General features: G+C 46.6%; 1 protein-coding gene across 1 annotated transcript in view; it reads right to left on the reverse strand.

Moving 5' to 3' along the window:
* Nucleotides 1-7,050: 7,050 nt before the first annotated feature.
* Colq (collagen like tail subunit of asymmetric acetylcholinesterase) overlaps nt 7,051-20,213 on the reverse strand; it is a 57,334-nt gene continuing 44,171 nt past the window's right edge. Inside the window, exons 13-18 of the mRNA XM_027389507.2 lie at nt 18,988-19,093; nt 12,862-13,001; nt 12,111-12,230; nt 11,642-11,762; nt 9,988-10,090; nt 7,051-8,480 (exon numbers count right to left, since the gene is read on the reverse strand). Of these exons, the coding sequence (XP_027245308.1) occupies nt 8,411-8,480; nt 9,988-10,090; nt 11,642-11,762; nt 12,111-12,230; nt 12,862-13,001; nt 18,988-19,093 (660 nt within the window). The 3' untranslated portion in view covers nt 7,051-8,410. The remainder of the gene's footprint in view (nt 8,481-9,987; nt 10,091-11,641; nt 11,763-12,110; nt 12,231-12,861; nt 13,002-18,987; nt 19,094-20,213) is intronic.

Consider the following 20,213-nt stretch of genomic DNA (forward strand, 5'->3'; position numbering starts at 1 on the left):
TTACTGACTTACCATAACTTGCTCAGTTTGCTTTCTTATACAACCCAGGATCACCTGCCTAGGTGTGGCACCTCCCACAGTGGGCTGGGCCCTCCCATGTCAATCACTAATTGAGAAAATGCCCTTCAGACTTGCCTATAGACCATTCTGATGGAGGCATTTTCTCAGTTGGGGTTCCTTCTTCCCAGATGACACTAGCTTGTGCCAAGTTGACAAAAATCTGATCTGCATACAGAGCAAGAGAAAATGGCATGAGAAAGAGTGGAGACACACGCTGAGAGAATCTGCCTCTGCTGTAGCAGCTCTACAAGACCTGTTACACTGTCACAGGGGTTCCTGGTCATCAACTGCATAGTGAGTTTGAGTTCAGCCTGAGATCTTGTCTGAGAGAGATACTAGGAGACTTCTCTCAGGCTGAACAAAAAATGACAGAGGGCTGGAGAGCTGTCTCCACAGTTAAGAGAACCATGGTTCAGTTCCCAGTCATGACATAGCAGCTGGGTTAACTCCAGTTTCAGGGGATCTTGCGCCCTGTTCTGGACTCTGCAGGAACTGCATGCTCACTGTACACAGGTGTACATGGAGACAAAGCACACACACACACACACACACACACACACACACACACACACACACACAAAAATAAATAAATAAAACATTAAGAAAATTCAAAGATGTCAATGAGTAAGAAGAAAATATCAATAAGGATAATAATGCCTAACTGAACTGGCTCAGGGGTTGAAGGCACACTACTGCTCATACAGAGACCTGAGTCTGTCTTCCAGCACTCGCATTCAGTGGCTTGCCATGCCTGTAACTCCAGTTCCAGAGTGATCTGACACCTCTTGCCTCTGTGGTCACCCACATCCACATGTGTGTACCAATACACAGACCCACACACACACACACACAATTTAAAATAAAAAATTAAGTAGTTATGCAAACATATGTCCTAATATGGTAATCATGGTGCATAAAAATGGGATTCTCACAGTTGTCTTCCAATGTATACACTCATGGCTCCCCCACCCCCGCAATAAATAATAACATTTTTAATTTGAAAAAGTATCCACTCCTTTTTTCTCTTTTGCTAGGGATTGACCCCTCGGCCTTATAGATGCAGGGCAAGTGCTGTACTCAGAGCTACACCACCAGCCTGTTTCAGGGAAATAGTTTAATTTTCTCCTTGATTTCTTCTTTGTCTATTGGTTATTCAAAGGCACATTTTTTTAACAAGGCATGGAGGTGCACACCTTTAATCCCAGTGCTCAAGCAGCAGAGGCAGGGGGATCTCTGTGAGTTGGTGTCCAGAATGCACACTGCTCTTGCTGAGGACTCAAGTTAATAGGGAAGTGGGGATGTAGCTTAGTTGCTAGTGTGGTTGCCTAGCATGCATGACCTCCTAAGTTTAATCCCTAGCACCACGAAGAGCCACGTATGGTGATAAATCCCCTTAATAACCAGCAGGTGGAAAGTGGGGGATAAATTCAAGGGCATCGTTTGGAGAGGAGCTGAGAGCATCCTGAGTTTGGGAACAAGACAAGGATGTCTCTTCTCACCACTTTCATTCAACAAAGTTCTGTGAGTCCTGGCTATAGCAAGGAGTCAAGAGGAGGGAAGAGCACACCAATGGGAAAGGTAAAAAAGGTTTCCTCTCGGTGTAGATGATATGATCTTATGTGCAAGTCTTCCCCAAATACCACCCAAGAATATTAGAACTAATAAGAGGAATTTAGCAGAGGTACAAAATCGACACTCAAAAATTAGAAGCACTGCTAAGGCCAACAGCAAATGATTAGAAATCACAAACACAGTGATGTGTGTATGTGTGAGCCTGTGTGTGTGTGTGGGGGGGGTGTCATCAAAGCTACAGAAAAAGTAGGAAAAAGTTAACCAAAGATCTCTGAAACAAAAATCTCACAGCACAGGTGAACTGTGTAGAGATGCAAAGACATAGAAAGATGCCTTTGTTGGTGGGTTGGAAGAGTTAATACTGCTGAAATGTCCGTTCTATGCAAAGCAATTTACAGATCAGCCCAATCCCTATCAAAACATGATGGCATTCACATCAGTTACTTTCCCTGTTGCTATGATAAAATAAGATGACAAAGTCACCTCATGGATAATGAGTTTATTTTGGCTTACAAATCAAGGTTACAGTCTATGTTAGAGGAAGTCACTGCAGCGGGAGCTGGAGGCAGCTGGCCACTTTGCATCTACAGCCAGCAAACAGGGATGAATGCTGGTGTTCAGCTAGCTTTCTCCTGATTATGCAACACAGGAGACCTGCCTGTGGAATGGATGGTGCTGTCCACACTTAGGATGAGTCTTTCTACCTCAGTTTAACATAATCTGGACAATGCCTCACAGATGTAGCCAGACAGGTGTCTCCAAGGTGGTTCTAGATCCTGCCAAGTTGACAATCAATTATAAACCACCCAAAACTGAGCAGATTAAAGCAACAACCATTTTATGTCATGGGTTCTATTGGTTAAGGTTAGGGACCACACTTGGCTAGGCAGCACTGCTTCTGTGGCTTCATTTATTTCTCTGGTACCTGGGTAGGGATGGCTGGGAGGCAGGTCATCTGGGTCCATCAGGCACAAGGCCTGTATGGCCTTGCACAACCATCTCAGGGGAGTCGGATTCCTTCTGACAAAACTTGCTCCCTCTAGGTATGTTCTGAGAAGCTGTGTGACCTATGCCCTAACCTGAGGAAGTCATAATATTCCTTTGGTCAAAGCAGCCCCTCCCCATTCAAGAGGAGGAAGCCAAGACTTCATGGCTGTAATGAATATATATTTAAAGCCCCAGCCCCTAGCCCCTCTTTTCACTCACTTCTGCCTCAGCTGCACCATTGGAAACTGGTGCAGAGTCTTGCAACAGAAAGTATCACAAGTGACCCCATTCACACCTACAGAAGCTAGGAGAAATGGGCAGGAACCACTCTCTTCCTTCACTAAGATTGTGGTTCTTGGAGAGTTGTCTGGGACTGGGAAGAAGTCAAGGTGGACCCTCAGAAGGGAGTCCCTCAGATAAAGGCAGTGTGGGCTTACTTCCTCTGCAAAGCTTGGTAGAGTTGGCGAATGTGGGGCTCCCTTATTCTATCGCTCTGAAATGAGGACTTGACCATGTGGATCTGAATGGCTTTGAACTTGCTATGTAGCCTAAGATGGACTGAAGTCATGATCCTCCTGCCTCAGTCTCCCAAGTTTTGGGATCACACTACCACACCCAGCTTCACTCTCGTGTCATATGCTGAGTAGCCTTTGCTCCCGGAACATCTGGGCACGTGTGTAATTAATGTTGGGATGAGAGCCCTGACCCAGGACCTGCTCTGTCCACACAGGTGGAAGAACTGAACTTCACAGATGATTTAAACCGGCCTGCTCTACTACAGGAGATGGATGGGGCTGGATTCCTGGGAGCAGTCACTGGCGCATAGGCTGACCTGTCTATCATGATGAGCTTTGGAGGTTCCCCATCAAGGTACCCAGTGTGCTCTCCATGTCCCTGTTAGGTTGGTTGATAATTGTGTGTCTCAGGAAATACTCAGAAGTATGTTCTACTGCTTTCCCTAAGTACTAGTTGCTAGGCTTTCTCCAGAGACCATGCTTCGCTTACACATGTCTACTTTACAGCTGAGTAGTGAGGAGTCCTGGGCTAACCTGACAGACTGTGTCCCCCGGAGTCAGCTGGGCAGAACAGGGGCCTCTCACTAATGAAATGCTCAAAAGCCAGTTCAGTACTGAAGTGTAAAACTTCAGCCCAGGAAACATCAAAGCCATCTTATGTCCCTGCCATTCATCAGACACCACGAAGCCAGCTACGGAATGAACGGAAAGTGATATTTCTCCCAAGGTGTTGTCACCTCAATTCCAAGTGGTCTCCTTTCCTGAGTGGCTGCTGCTTCATTTTCAGGGACATTTCCAGGCTTGCTTTGTTACTACCATCACCTGACACTTTTCTCACTGCCAGTCTCCATGACTGAACTCGCAGGCTGTTAGTTCTTTGTGCCCTGAAAGTCAATCAGTATGAATGGAGCATCCCACTGTTGCCTGAGAGAACTGCCCCTCAAGGGTCATGCTGCCACAGAAAAGAAGTTTCAACTTCTAACCTACACATGGAATTGCACCCCCTATTGTGTGTGTGTTTGTGTGTCTGTCTGTCTGTCTGTCGTCTATCTGTCTGTCTCCCTCTCCCTGTCCCTCTCTGTTTTTTTCCTTTCCCTCCTTCACTCTACATGTATGTATGTATGTGCACATGCAAATATATGTGTGTGAAAGGTAAAGGACGCCACCTCAGGTGTTGAATAGTTGTTCCTCTTTATTTTTTTTATTTTTTTTTTTTTGAGACAGGATATCTCACTGGCCTGGAACTCACCAAGTAGGCTAGGCTAATGGCTGCCCATTGAGCCCAGGGCTCCACCTGTATCTGCCTCCTTGGCTCCTTGGTGATGTTTTTTACATATATAATTTACTTCTATTTTATGTTCATTGGTGTTTTAACCACATGTCTATCTGTGTGAGGTGTCAGAAACCCTGAAGCTGGTGTTATAGACAGGAGATGTAAACTGCCATGTGGGTATTGGGAATTGAACCCAGGTCCTCTAGAAGAGTAGCCCATACTCTTAACTGCTGAGCCATCTATCCAGCTCAGGGTGATGGTGTTACAAATGCACACCCCCATGCCCAGCTTTCTTTAGAATATTGATTCTGGGGATAGCACTCAGGACTCAGGTCCTGGTGCTTGTCTGGCCCTCCACAGCCTGACTGATCTCCCAGCTAATTCCTGGCAGGGTTCCAGGTATAACACTCCATATTCATCTCAACTCCAGAGTCTCCAAAGAACCATGGCCTGCACCCACTTTGCCATGGTGCCTGATGTCAATCCCTTTGGTGTAGCCTGTTGTGCTCAGAGCCTAGCTCATCACTGTCCAATTTACAGTTTACATGCATCTTTCCCCAAATCCTGTCCCCTCTGTCTTGGCTTGAAGAGCTGCCTTTGTTCTAGTGTTCTGTCTGTCTCCCTGCAAGGCAAGGGACCTATGTTGGTGGGTTTTCCTGGGTGGGACACACTGAGAAGTGACTTGCAGCAACATAAGAACCTTTGTCCTTTTTCCTATTTTGTAAGAAGGGCTGTGGTCCAAACAGGTTCCCCAGATCAGCTCATGTAACCAGTCTTAAGGGAGAAAGAAAAACACTGCTGGCTCTCTAAGTAGGTAATTTATTAGCTCCATACCAGTAAATAATAATCTAAATGTGGAAATTCAATCTCCTTTCCCTCCCCCTAAATTCTTCCCCATCTTTCTGGAGCCCTGTGAGCCAGCCTCTCTTAATAGGCCTAATGGAACCTCTATAGAGACCGGGTATGCACAGTCTTCCTGAACATCTACTGCAAGTGGCTGATGCCCTATCAAAAGGAGAAGATCCAAAGTAATGGCCCCTGGGATGGAGGGTGTTTGCATCTGTGTTAGCTTTGTCAGCCTGGCATCATCTTGAGTCACCTTGGAAGAGGAATTTTGATGAGAGACTGTCTTTGGGGTATTGTCTAGCTTATGCCATCAGTATGTGAAGAGTCAGCCCACTGAGCAGTAAGTATGCACACAGTAACTCATTTCTCTCTGCACTCAAGTGTGGATGTGATGTAACTAGCTGCTTCCACTTCCGCCATCTTGACTTTTTCACAATGATGGACTGTAGCCTATAGTTGTTAAGTAAAAACAAACCCTTTCTCTGCTAAGCTCTTCTCTGAAAATATTTTAAAATGAGAGTTACTGTTTATCCTCTGTGTATAAGTGTGTGTGTGCATAATGCAGTGGTATATGTGTGGGGCTCAGAGAACAGCATGTCAGTTCTACCTCCCCCTTTACCTGTTGAACCATCTCACTGCTCCACCCCATGCCACCCCCAAAACTGTCTTTGCCAGGGTATTTTATCAGAGTAACTGGAAAGGAAACTAAACAGCATCCTAACCCTATTCTTGCTCCTCAGCAGTCAGCCAAGTAGCCATTATGTTTCTGGAGAATTCTCAGAGGATAAGCTAAGTGTAATATTGTAACCTTTGCCATCATGGGTTCAGGAACTCAGTTCTGATGGACTCAGCAGACACCATATCTCTGGCTGTTTTAAAACAGGCCTGAGACCCAAAACAGGCTGAGTAGTCTAAAGGCTGGATTTAACGAGGGGCCTGGTGTTGAGAGCCTGAGGGACAGTTGTTCTCCACTCCTCTGGGTCATGCTGGGGAGCAGATGAAGCTCATATTAGCGGAAGAGATTCTGGCAGCAGAGAGGAGGCCAGAAAATGAAAGCGGGGCCTTCATTGAACACTGTCTACCCACCACTGGACACCTCAGTGGTGACTCAATAAATACCACCCTGTGGCTGGCCTAACCTCATTTAGTTGCCACCATACCTCTGAAGAGCTAGTCCTAATCTCAACGACTCATATGACAGCCTCGGGGACAGTTGAGGGACTCTCTCACCATCTCTGGGGAATGCCCCATCAGGTTATAGAACAGCATCTGCACAGGCAAGCTGGCAGAGTTGGAAGCTGACTAACTCTGGGAGAGGTGCTGTACCAGGTGCGAACTCGGAGAGTATCCTCCTTTGTTCTTCTCTCCACACTGTAGCCCCTCATCTAGCTCCATGCTGCCTAAAAAATTACCTCAAGGGACATTTAACCGGCACATATGGGCATGTGGTCACCTGTGAAGAGCCTCAAGTCGCCTAAGGCAGCAAATGTCCCACAGTGTGGGACTCAGGACAGAATGTGTCTTAACAGATCTACAAGTGCCACTAGGTCTCCACCCCACAGGTCCTCAAGCAAGGTGAGAGCCAGGATTGAGCTAACAGGTCTGGGCATGGTTGTCTTTGGCAAGTCTCACACCTCTCTGGACATCAGTTTTCTCCATTACCCTCAAAGAAGCTGCGTGCTAAAAAAAAAAAATCCAGCCATCTGAGAGTTCAGGAAGCAGAACTGAACCCAACCTCTCCACCCCATCCAAGATCAGTAAGCATTGACCCCAGCACCCAAAGGAGAGTGGACCACAGCCAGGAATTACCTTTATTCCTTGCTCGCCTGCCCAGAAGCCCCAGAGTAGTAATGTAATATAAATAGCATAAATGCCTGCCTGCGAAGACACAGCCTCCGGTTAATTTCTCTCAGGAAATACAGTTCACAGTTCTGACTTGCTGGGTAAAAAAAGGTGCTGTCTACTGAGTTCCCAAGACTTAGGCTCACTGAAGAGCTTTGTATAACAGCCCAGGGGGACAGCCTATATGGTGACAAATAAGTGTATGTATTGGGGAGAGGAACAAAAAGAAATGTCTTTCCAAAATAGAGCCAAACCCCACTCAGGAAATATGGGAAAGGCAGTTCTCAGATAGGCAGTGTTAAGGAAAAGTGAATCCCAGGAAAAAGGAAGAGGTCAGGTACACAAGGAGAAACACAAGGGTGTACAAGATGCAGGCATGGATGAGCCTCACAGGGCCATTCCAGCAGACAGCAGACAGCAAGGACTCGACAGTAGAGCCCTAGACCAGGGAAGCCAGCATGAGAAAACACCAGCACCTGCCCTGGTAAGGGTGTGTGGAGTGAGTCTCTCACACAAGACATGGTTGTGAAGGGTACTGTCAAGATAGAGGCCAAGATGACACCTGGGATTTAAAGCTATAACCACTGTCCCTTCAAGAACGTCAAGAAGAGGAAGGTTTCTGTTCTGATATGGTTCATGGGGCAAAGCAACTCAGCTGAGTCTCCACCCTTTTCTTGGGAGTGAGTTTGGATCACGTGGCTTTCTCAGTACTTCCAACTCCACATGAAGTAGATCAGGCTCTGGCCAATTGAAGGGTCGCTCAGCAGGTCTGAAGCTGGGAGCTGCACCAAGAGAATATGCTCACCTCCTGTCTTGTAGTTCTTAAATCTTGACAGGCCTAACAGCTGACTGTCTTGGACGAGAACAGCTGTGCTCGGAGGTCTGAAGGGCGTGGAAGCCTGTGCACCAGCTTTCCCAAACCCAGATATGAGAGCAGAACAAAACACAGGAGCCCTGCCGATTCCCGTCTGTCTAACAGTGTTAAGCCAAGTTCATGGCCTGAGCCAGCATCTTTCCAGAAGACATAAGGCATTACAGCCAGCTGTTTGGCCAGATGATGTGCGGGGAGCAGAGGGTAGTCCCCAGGGTGGACAGTAGAAGGGTTCTGGTTCTTTTAATTAAGACAGGATGCAGTGGTCCAAAACTCTTCCAGTAAAACTGAGTCCAAAGCATGTCTTAGCAGCAAGAGTGTATCCTTATTTTGTCACATGAAGGTCAGTGGACACTGGCCCAAGAGAAAGTAAAGCCAGCTTGTGCAGGGCAGAGATACAGCCACCAGTTACATGGGCTGCAGCCCACCTGTTCCTTGAGCCCCTCACGTGAAGTAACGGCAGGGTGTGGAGTCGATATAGCAGTACTGGGTGCACCGAAGGTCTCCATATGATCTGAGGGAGACAAAGACACTGATCAGGGCAGAGACAGCAGACATCATGGTGGACAGGGAAAAGCACATTCTAAAAAATAACTGGTGTTTCAACTGCATTAAACAACCGCGCCCCTCACTGAGCACCAAGGTCTAGGAAAGCTTTTCTGCCTCATTCGGGGTGTGAGCCTCAGGGAGGGTGAGATGGGTTTCTGGAGATTTCCACATAAAGCGCCAGCAGAGAGGCTACAGTGGGAGGTACGGTTAGCTCCGATGTTAACACAGCATCTGTGACACAGTCACCCCCTTCTCAATGCCTCAGGGTGTCCAGGGCTGCCTGTGAGATCACTCAGTACTAATATAAATGTCCGCTGTTTGTGCCCCAACGGGCAGCATTGGCTTGGTACGGATGCTGAGCTCTTGAAATTTGGCAAGTGTGACTGAAGACCTGAATTAAAAACATTAATGATTTTAAAATCAAATAGATACGTGGAACAGAGGCTACCATGTTGGACAGTATACTCTACACATCTGCAAATGCAAATGATAATCCATACACTCTCACAGCTGCCTCTTGGAAGCTTCTAGAGATCACAGGAGTAGCCCTGGTGAGCAAGTGAATAAGCCCCAGGCTCTAATGTTAACTCCATTTCAGATGCTGACACTATGACTCTATGGAGCCGTTAAGCAGCTTAGTCAGACAAGATCCAGCAGGTGGCTATCAGGAGCCTTCCTTAGTTCAGGCATGGGCAGTGCACACAGACACATATATGTAGTGGGATCCTGGCCGAGCCTACTCAGGGTTGGAGTCTTGGGGTGATGTGCAACTCCTTCAGCCAGATTGTGTGTGTGTGTGTGTGTGTGTGTGTGTGTGTGTGTGTGTGTGTGTGTGTGTGCTGTGTGATGGGGGTAAGGGTGCCATGGTGTACATGTGCAGATCAGAGGACAACTTTGTGGAGTCAGTTCGCTCCTTCCACCTTTACACAGGTTCTGTGGGATCAAAATCAGGTCACCAGGCTAGCATGGCACATGTCTTTACCCACTGTGTCATATTGCTGGCCCTCCTTTTCCTTTCTTGAGGAACTGGGAATTGAATCTAGACTTGCTGAGCTATGTCTTACATCCCTAAGGTTACATATTAACTCTGGTCTGATCTCATTTAGATTTGTGGGAAGTAGGCATTGTGCTCTGGAAATTCAGCTGGGTAGACAGATGGAGTCTGTAAAATGCCCTCATGTTACCCACTCGCTGCCTTCCTCTCTACTTCCTCCCAAGCCACAACCCAGGAACCACTGGGACTAGCAGACCTGGAACCTGCTGTTCTGACCTGGTCCGGGATGATGCTGATGGCTGAGACTGCTCTGACTGAGGCCTCTTGGGGACTGTGACTACTATGTGATCAGTTGGGGAGCAAGACTCTATCCTACCTCAGTGTCTATGAAGTACCAGGAACATAAAAGACCCTTAAAAATATCTGTGAAGAAAGCAGGGGAGGGGAGATTCTGGAAGAGTGTGGAAGGCCTCCCTACCCGGGGAGATAGGTCTCGCATGTCAGGTAGCCAAAGTCAGAACCATCACAGTCCTCCACGCCCTGGTGCCGGTAACCGTCTCCACAGTAGGCCCGGTGACAGTCTAGGGGGACAAAAAGTATAGCCCTGAGAAGGGACAGGGTGGAGCAGGCTTGCCTACACAGTAAGGTCAGTGTGGCGCAGTGGAGTCCCGAGAGCTTTCCACCACTTCAGAACCAATGTTTGGAAGGCTTCAGACTCACCCTGGACTAAGTGTCACACTGACATACCAGGGCTCTGTACAACACACCTGCCATTTACTTGTCAGGGGGACAAGATCCTTTGTGTCATCTGTAAAACTGGGAAGGTAGTGCTTCCTCCCCTTCATAGAACTACTGTGGAATGTTGGTAAGGTGAGGCTTAGGGTACTGGAACAGCAGCCCTCCCCCCCTCACCCCCTGTGAGAGAGCACGATGAGGCCTCTGCCAGCCAGAGCTCTGGAGGGAACCTACCGCTAGGCTCAGTCTGAGGGAACATGTGCCCTCCACGAAGACCTCTGTCTTCAGACAAGAAGTAGGGTCCATCCACCCATCCATCACCTACCTACACACCTACACAGGGTCTTGCTATGTAATCCATACTGCCCTTTTTACTTTTGGCAATCTACCTGCCTCAGCTTCCCAAATGTGCCACCATTGCATGACCCACCCTCATTTTTAGATGAAACGGAGACCTCACTACTTTCTTCTGATTGTGACAGCTCCTATTGAAGGGATTCCGGGAAAAGCCAGTACCGAATAGATTGTCATCCAAAATCTTCAGGGGTCTGGTGCAGCTAGACTAGGAAAAACAACCTCCTCCTGCTTCTCAACCCCACCCAGTGTCTGTCATCTGTCTCCTAAGGACAAGGACAGCCCACACATTCCCAGTTCTCAGCAAACCAAGTCATGGATGAATGCACTGACCCCAAAACACATCCAGACAACACCCACATGTGTCAGCTGGAGGGATCCTGAAGACATGAGCCACATGTCAAGCGTCTCTTACAGTCAAGAGAGCCAGGCTCAGCTGGAAATGGTCCTCTGCTGCTGTCTTTGATGAGCTGGGTGGCACACAGCCAGCAGCTGAACTCTGTTTTGACTATGAAAACTGTACTTCAACCTCACCTCCTGCTCTGATCACTTTATGTAAAAGATGAAACAACAACAAAAACAACAAACAAACAAAAAACCCAAGTCATTGAAAACCCTCCACAGCCAGGTCCTAGCACTATCACAAGAGTTGAAGGCAGCGTTGGTGGCCCGTCTCTACTGACAGGGCTTGCACCTAGTGTCCACCTAGAAAAGGAGTTCTGATCCCATCTCAGCCTCTCCTTCTGCTTTTCTAGGGTCCCAAGTGAGGGACATTACCTTCATCTTCTAAACTTCTAAGGAGGGCTTTGAAGAAAGAGGGCCAGGAAGGGCTGTCTGGAGGACATGATCCTGAACACCTCCCCTGTTGACATGCTTGGGTGACAGCAGAATTAACATGCCACCTGGAATTGGGAAGAGGATCTCCAAAACAGTCCCTGGTACACTATCCCTTGCCTTTGCCTCAGACCATCACAGCTGGTAGGTAGCCAAGGCTTACCCCACCCCCTCAGCAGGTCAGGGCCCCCAGGCTGGGCCCCACTCACCAATGCAGTCATCCCCCACATCACGATTACCGTCGTCACACTCCTCTCCAGGCTGCAGCACCCCGTCCCCACAGGTGCCATGCTGGTTTATGGTGTAACCCACAGGATAGAAAGGGGTCAGCTGACCAAAGAAACACACAGCCATTAATGAGCTTGGCACGCCCAGGCAGCCACAAAGCAAGGGACAGATCCCCTGAATCTAGGCAGCATCCTTTAGCTACCTTCAGGGAAGGGGGTAAGAGAGACCATCTTTCCCATAAGGAACCCTGGTTCAAGATGAGCTTCTGTTTGGGGATAGGGCTGAGGAGGCTCACAAGACGAGGGAGGCAGGATGCATAGCTCTCCTGCGGGCACAGAGCAGAAGTGCAGTCCAGCCCCAACTGTCTAGCTTTCTTCCCTTCTAATAGGTCTGTCCCTTTCCTGGCTGAGGACAGGAGGATCACAGCCCAACAGGCCTGCCCCAGAGTACCTGGATGGGAAGCCAGCCAAGGCTATCTTTGAAGTACAGTGATCGCTGGTCTCTGCGAAAGGCGATGGCATTCTGAGTGTTCAGCTTCTCCAGCTCTTCCTGGCTGTTGACCACAAAAATCTGCCAGAGAACATAGTGGTCAGGGTCCAGAAAAGATTCCCCAGGTCAGGTAGGGCCAGAGGAGCAGACTCTGTTTGCTTCTCATAGGGAGTAGTGTTGGGAGGCCCACTCCATATCAATCTGGTTCAGAATGCCCGAGTCTGAAACAAAACTATCCACCTTGATGTAACATATTTAAATGTTTCTTAACATGTTGCCAAGGCTTAAAAGATGAATTACATAGGTAAGTAATTTGACATCTGAAAGTGACTCTTCAACAATAATCATACACCATGATAATCATTGCAAGCAGTACTATATGTTGAACTCAGGGCACACTAGGCAAGCACTAACCACTGAGCTGCATGCTTAGCCAAAGCCAAGCTCTTTCACACAATATAATCTCAACCACATTGGAGTTAGTCCTGAAAGTAAAAGGTGGGGAAATGTCCCTCAATGACTTCACATCCAAATTAGCAAACAGTTTGCTTATTTTCTTTTGATTTTGAACCCACTTTGCAATTTCCCATAGCAAATGGGTAACCACTGTTAACAAGGGAAAGTGTATTTTCCTAAAGTACATCACAAAGGCCTACAATCAGGTACAGAGCATCCTCAGCACCCACCGGGACCGTGTCCTGAAGAGCCTTACCGCAGGAACTCGAGGGGAGCCTGGCCCATACATGGAGTCCCCGTAGGAGGGGTTATTCACATTCACAGAGGGTCCACAAAGACATCTTCCTGGAGGCCCTGGAAGTCCTCTTTCTCCTTTGAGTCCCATGACAAGTTGTCCTAGGAAGCAACGGACTGTTGTGTTACTAGAGCCAAACAAGTCAGGAGATGTGAGCAACCTGTGCAAGGAAGAGATGTGAACGGTGCAGGCAGATGACTGGCAGATGGAGAGGCTCCTGGCCATGATGTGGAGGAATAAGGGGAAAACAGCCTTAAGCTATGACCCTCCTCCTCCATCCTGCCTTGTAGACACTGGTCTGTAGTTCAATTACTAACAACCTGCGGGAAAGATGAGGGTTTTGTGGGACCTGAGGGCCCGAGAGTGACACCTAGAGGCTGAACCAAACTAATAAATTGCCTGTTGATTATCTCTATATTTCTTGTAGAACATGCCCTATTTGTGACCATTATGAAAAGGGTGTCTTGCACACGGATATGCAGTGGCTAGAAACCTTTTACTGTATTTTTTAATAATTGTTTATTTATTTAGGGGAGGAGGTTGTGTATACCAGGGCACAGGAATGGAGGTCAGAGGACAACTTTGGGGAGTTAGTTCTCTCCTCCCACCCTATGAGACCTGTAGATGAAACTCAAGCCATCAGGCATGGCAACAAGTGCCTTTACCCACTGAGCCACCTTGCTAGTCCAACTTTCACTGCCTTGTTTGTTTGCTTTTGTTTTTCAAGACAAGGTTTCTCTGTGTAGCCCTGGCTGTCTGAAAATCACTCTGTAGACCAGGCTGGCCTTGAACTCAGAGATCCGACTGCCTCTGCCTCTGCCTCCGGAGTTGGGATTAAAGGTGTGCACCACTGCCCAGCCATTTCACTGTCTTTTAAGTTTCTAATATAGAGGATATTTGTGGAGGAATTTGTGTGGTTTTTTATTTCTCCTGGAAGAAAATAGAGCATTTTTTTTGCTCAGGGCATTTCTCTCTCTGGATAATGAGAAAAGTTGGGGCTCATCCTGCAACAGTATGATTAGAAAATGCACTCTGTGGCAATGTCTAGGTCTGTAGTTCTCATTTTGGCTTTGACTTTTACTCATATTTATTTTTTTATTTTTCAGATGAAGTCTTACTACATTTCCTAGCCTGGTTTTGAACTCCTGGATTCAAGCAATCCTCCCATCTCAGCCTCCAAAGTGACTAGAACCACTTACCCAGTTTTGCCTTGGCTTTTTTTTTTTTTTTTTGATGTTCCTGGACACTGTAGTCCATGCTGGCCAGGAACTTGCTGCATAGCCTAAGCTGGCCTTAAAGTGGTGGCAATTCTCCTGTCTCTGTTGCCCAGGTGCTGGGATTGCAGGCTTAAACTACCATACCCAGATTCTTCACCTTGACTTTTAAAGGCCTTGATGCTTACGTCACACCCAAACCAATTCCATACAAGCATCCAGGCATCCATAGGTTTGTTTGTTTACTTTTTTCTAGTGCTGTGGATGGAACTCAGGGCATTTGCATATGCTGGATTAGTGCTCTGCCACTGAGTCACACTCCTCATCCTTGGGCATTCATAATTTTTTTAACGTTTTCAATATGTCTCCATTATACATCAAGATGGAGAACCACTAGGAAAATGGTATGTGCCTAGAAAATGCCCCCATCAAACCATCTTCCTCACCCAACATCCGTCCCTTCTCCAAGGGCCTCTTAGGTTCCTTCTGTTCTTAGTTTAAACTTCACTGATAGGGATGTCTTCTGTACATATGTGTCTCTTATTGGTTGATGAATAAAACACTGTGGCCCATAGGGCAGAAAGATAGGCGGGTCTAGGAGATGAGGAGGATTCTGGAAAGTATAGGCAGAGAGGAGTCACCATGTGATCCCAAGAGAACACGAATCATGCATTCTCCAGTAAGATAAGGCCAGGTAGAAATACATAGATTAGTAGTTATGGGTTAATAATTAAGACAGAGCTAGTCTGTAAGAAGCCCTAGTCATCAGCCAACAGTTTCATAATTAATATAAGTCTCTGAGTGTTCATTTAGGGCTGACACGGCTGTGGAACCAGACTGGCAGGAAGAATAATCTGTAACACTTCACCTCCTCTGAGAAGCCTTCCAAATCCTCCCACTGTGGCACATTGGCTTTGGGGCATTCACTATGTCTGTTCCTCACAGTACTCCTTTCTGCTTAGAAGCCTACAAATTCAGATTACTCCATTAACATCTCTCTTCCAGAAGGCTAAATCTGACAGGGGCAGGCCAGGGCTTGACACATAATTGGAACAGGGTATCTGTTCAATGATTGAGTGATTAATTAGAAAGCAAAGATCTTTGTGAAAGACTAGAAGTCACAGCTGCCTGACAGGACAAGGAAAGAGAAGAAGAGGCAGGATGAAAAGGTTGATGAGCACATGCCCCTCCTCCAGGGACAATAAGGACCATTGGAAACCAGCTGTCATTGGTCTCAGGCAGTTAGTGGAGGCAGACAAGAACTGGGACAGAGTCTGAAGATGCTAGAATGCCAGCAAATAAAGTGAACCCAGTGGAATATCTGGTCAGGACCATAGAGAAGAGCACACACACTAAAGAGGACCCAGTGGAATGACCCCACCTCCTTAAGCCTTCCTGAGCCAGCTCACAAGCTGGTCCAACAGCTCTAACAAGGAAGAGGAGTAGAATTCTGTGGGGAAAGCATCAGTTTTTGGTTCTGATTTTTCAGAAGAATCCCAAGAGACAAAGACACCACCAGCTCCACACTATCCTGGGTAAAATTCTGGGAGCATGAGGGATTTCCACCTGGAGCCGTGAGGCTGTGACAAGCAAGTGGCTTTGGAGCACTCTTCCAAAATGTCCTATGATCCCAGAACGACTCCAGAACCATAATCTCAGAAAGAGTCAGGCCTTTTCAGATATATAGTTAATCAGTGGTGTGTCTGAGATCTGAATTCCTGCTTCACCCAACCGTGTCCATCCAGACAGGCAGATACAAGAATATGGGTGCTCTCAGGGAATTGTCATTCCCAGGTACCACGTGGATTCGTTTATACCCTGTCTGGACACAGGAAAGAATTATCCAAATCTGTAATTGTATTATTGCAAATTACATCTTAAATTTTGCCTTTATTCCTTCCTCACCCTCCTCCCCTCTTTCCCTGTAACTTGAGTAATTAAAACTTCCTACTCTCTTCGACTCCTCTAGCACCAGCTGGCCCCGTGGTGCTGAGAATCAGACCTGAGGTAGCCTCCCAACAGGACGTGGCAGGGAGCCTACTGCAGCTTCCCCACTGCTTCCGCTTCCTCCCAGTTGGCAGAGAACATCCACCATCCTGCCAGCTTCCTGCCATGATGCCCTGAAGGGCACAACAACTTGAATTGCCTCACCCCGGGTTAACTGTCATGCCCTGTTGTCAGAGGACCTTACTCTCCATCTTTGCCCAGAAGCTTCTTGTGGAAAGCAAGTCAGAGGGGATAGTGTGGGAAGGCAGAGGAACTAGAGTAACAATCCAAAGGCGGTGTGGAGCCTTTAGGAACCACAGGTGGAATATGGACCATGGTGACCACTAATCAGCTCTGTAACCTTGTGGAAGCTCAAGGTTCTTAGACATAAATGAGTGACTGGGATAGACCAACAAACTTCAACTTGTGTTCTCTGGCACCTAAGGATATCACAAGAAGGAACTGAGGAAGGGTCGGGTCACACAGTTTCTTCTTGAGTGGCTTTGTGGCTTTTTGTTTGGCCTGTTTTCTCCAGGTTAGTCCTAGAACTTCCCATACTCTTAGATACCAGGCTATGCCATAATACCTGGTATGTCTGTGGCTTTTATCAGATTAAAATTGTGGGGAGTCACTCCAGGTGCCTTCTCTGACTATATTATTACCCAAGTTAAGTATGGGGATGTCCCTTCTAACCCCTCCTATACTCCCAGCCCCCCAGATTTTCACAAAGAGCAGGAAGACTGCCCCATTTTGCCTCTTTATCCCTCTTCCTCTGAGTGGAAGTAATTTAAAGAGAAGGTAGAGGGAGAGAACATCCGTCATAGAGACAGCCTACAGTCCTGCTAGACTGCAGGTGTAACCCAGGAGGACAGAGCAAGTCCCTGTAGGCTCCAGTCCTTGTGTGGTTTCAGCCGCCAGATGCTATGGGGATTGAGAGGCTGACTCACTTCTCAAGGTGGTTGGCATATAGAAGGAAGATGAAACACATCTGCAGAAAGCAAGAGTCAGCTGGGGGTATAGTTTAGAATATATGAAGCCCTGTGCTCAACACCCAATAATACACACACATACACACACAGGGCAGGGGTGGGGGATGGCTCAATGGCCATATTGTCTGAGTCAGCCTCAATGGCACATGTCTGTAATCCTAGAACTTGGAAGGTAGAGGCAGAAGGATCAAGAGTTTAATGTTATTCTCAGCTACATGAGTTAAAGACCAGTCTGGACCAGAGAGAGATAAAGAGTACACTCAGAAGGTAAAGGCACTCGCCAAGTCTGATTCTCAGGTGAAGGAAAGAACCAATCAATAAATTGTCCTCCGCCATCCACATGCATGCTGTGGCACACTCATAGACACATACTAATAGTGATAATAATAATAACAATAGTAGTAGTAGTATAGAAGAAAAAGGAGGAAAGAAAGAAGCAAGTTGCCAATGGTAGAGCCATAACAGAAAGGACAGTGCAGTGTGTCTTCTTGGGAGAGGACAGGGTAGTAGGGGGAGAAAGAGGCATATCCATCTGGAAGAGATAGAACTAGAAAGTCAGGAAAAGAAAAACAAACTATGCTGGCTACTAAGTCTTTGGGTTCCAATTCTCAAGACTGACAACACCAATGTGCCTTTGTGAGAACCTGCTCACAGTCTCCAGGACCAGGAAGGAACCTAAAGTAGGATGGGGTCAGGTTTACAAAGACATATAAGCACAATGGGACCATTAAGGTCTGCCTGCCACCTATGTATGAATCTGCTTCACCACATGTCCCCAGAATCCTTGATTTTTTAGCCACTAAACACTGCAAGGCCCAAGAAAGCTCTTTCCACCGGCCAAACCAGGCTTCCTCCATACCGTCATCCAATTGGTAGCTCATGGTGCTCCAAGAATTTTGACTTCTATACATGCTGTTATGCCCAAGCATAGCCTAAGACAATGATTTCCCGAGGCATCCATGGACCATAAATGTAAGTAAGAGGTGGGCAAGGAGTAAGTCAAAGCAGGAGAGCCCTTCCCCAGTGTTTTCCTGCCATGATTTACCACGATCTTCACCTAAGCCTTTTGCAGCAGTTTAAAAAGGTAGGAAAGAAACAAACCAAAAAGACTGATTCTTCATGGCATCTTGGCAGGACAGAGTCCCAGAGTAAACTTTGCTTTGGTTTAAGGGATCTTACAGAGTAGGACTTTTTATAACAACCTCACTATGAGGTGGCAAACATATTCCCATAAATACAGTAGGAGAAAGGCATTGTGGAATTTTAAAATATTCCAATTTTATTAAGAAAAAATTATAATTGTGATTCATATTATATAGCTGAAGACAGACCTAGGAATGCTGTCTTTATACAGGTGACGTCTCTAAAAGGTCTAATGTTGAGCAGATATTTTATTAAATAAAGGGCTTAGCTAATCAAATTAAATAGTAAAACACAGTAGAAACAGACCTAGCTCATCTTCAATAATCCACTCTTATTTCTTTTTAGCAGTTCCTTCCAATGCACCCAACATAACCAATGCAAATAAACAATCTTTCGTCACACTATGTAAGACAGAAAAGCCTGTAATGCCTTCTTTACTTCTGGGTTTAAGATAATGTTTGGAGCCATGAAACATGTTTTTCTAGAAAAAGATTTTAGTTGATAAAATCTTTTCACTGAAAGTATGACATCACCAATGTCAACTTCCTTGGTGTAGTCTCCAAAATGTTAAAACAAAGTTGAGTGAACCAGATCATAGAGAAATTATGAAGGTATGTAAAAGAGCCTCTGGAAGTTTCTAACAAGAGACAAAGCAGAGCTCGTCTGGCATCTCCTTATGGCCTCTCTGGGGACCTAGTTAGGAGTGCAACTGTGTAGATCAAGTGAAGCTGCAGATGGGGCACCTGGGGTCTTACCTGCAGATGGGGCACCTGGAGGCCCTGGAGGACCTTGACGACCAGGTTGACCAGTTGGCCCAGGCTTGCCTGGTGGGCCCATAATTCCACTGTCTCCCTTCTGACCCTGATAGATAGAAAGATAAAGCCTGTTGTGATGTCATGGCATGGCAAAGTTCCTTCTCCATTTGCCTCTAAATCAGAGACCACCTAGCTCAGACAAGCAAAAACTCATGGTGTGATAGAACTGGTCTCCAGCATCCAGCCCCTGAGAAGGACAGAGCAAGTGATCTGTGAATATTTGAAGACCTCATTAAGTTCTCATTCTGTTGTAGAAACATGGCTCAGGACAACAGAACCAATCTGCCTCATCCCCCCGGAATGAGTTAAGAAATAGAGTCTCAGGGTATTTGTGCAATACCCTAGTGCTGATGTAGCTGAGGTTAGCCTATAATGTAAGCTTTCATCTACTTGTTAGGATTACTATCATTTTATCAGAAAAATCTGTTTCTACCCATGGACTTCCCATTGCTCTCTTGATAAAGACCCAGTTCCTTACTGTGCCCAAGAAGCTGGACATGGCCCTGTTCTCCAGCCTTGAGTCAGAGGGGTTTTTGTTTGCTTGTTTTATTTTGTTTTTGTTGTTATTTTTGAGACAAGATTTCTCTGTAACAGCCATAGCTGTCCTGGAACTTTGTGGACCAGGATGGTCTCAAATTCAGAGATCCACCTACCTTTGTTTCCCTCATGCTGGGATTAAAGACATTTGCTGCCATGCCCAGCCAGAGTTTTTCTGTTTGTTTTTGGTTTTAGCCCAAAACACCATGATTCTTATTCCATTTCTCAAAAAAAAAAAAAAAAACCTTTTCTCTCTGCCCCAAACTTCTCTCTATGCTTCTCTGCTTTAGTTTTCAGTTCTGATGTCTAAGCAGCAAAGTAGCCCTTGATGCACTGGTGTTCCTCGCCATGTTCTCTCAAAACTTTCTTTTTCAAGCTTTTGTTGAGGTACATGCCTACCATCATAATACTCAACAGACTGGGGCAGAGGGATTGCTGCTAGCTTAAAGGCAGCCTGAGCTCTGATTCTAAGCTACCCAGAGCTACAGTGTGAAACAGCTTCTCAGAAACCAAACATGCGCCCATGCACACACACACACACACACACACACACACACACACACACACACACACACACACCATGACTCTTCCCATTTATTTCAGATCACTGACTATTGATTATTGCATGG

Source organism: Cricetulus griseus (assembly GCF_003668045.3).
Source record: "Cricetulus griseus strain 17A/GY chromosome 1 unlocalized genomic scaffold, alternate assembly CriGri-PICRH-1.0 chr1_1, whole genome shotgun sequence".
In the NCBI taxonomy this organism is placed as follows: Eukaryota; Metazoa; Chordata; class Mammalia; order Rodentia; family Cricetidae; genus Cricetulus; species Cricetulus griseus.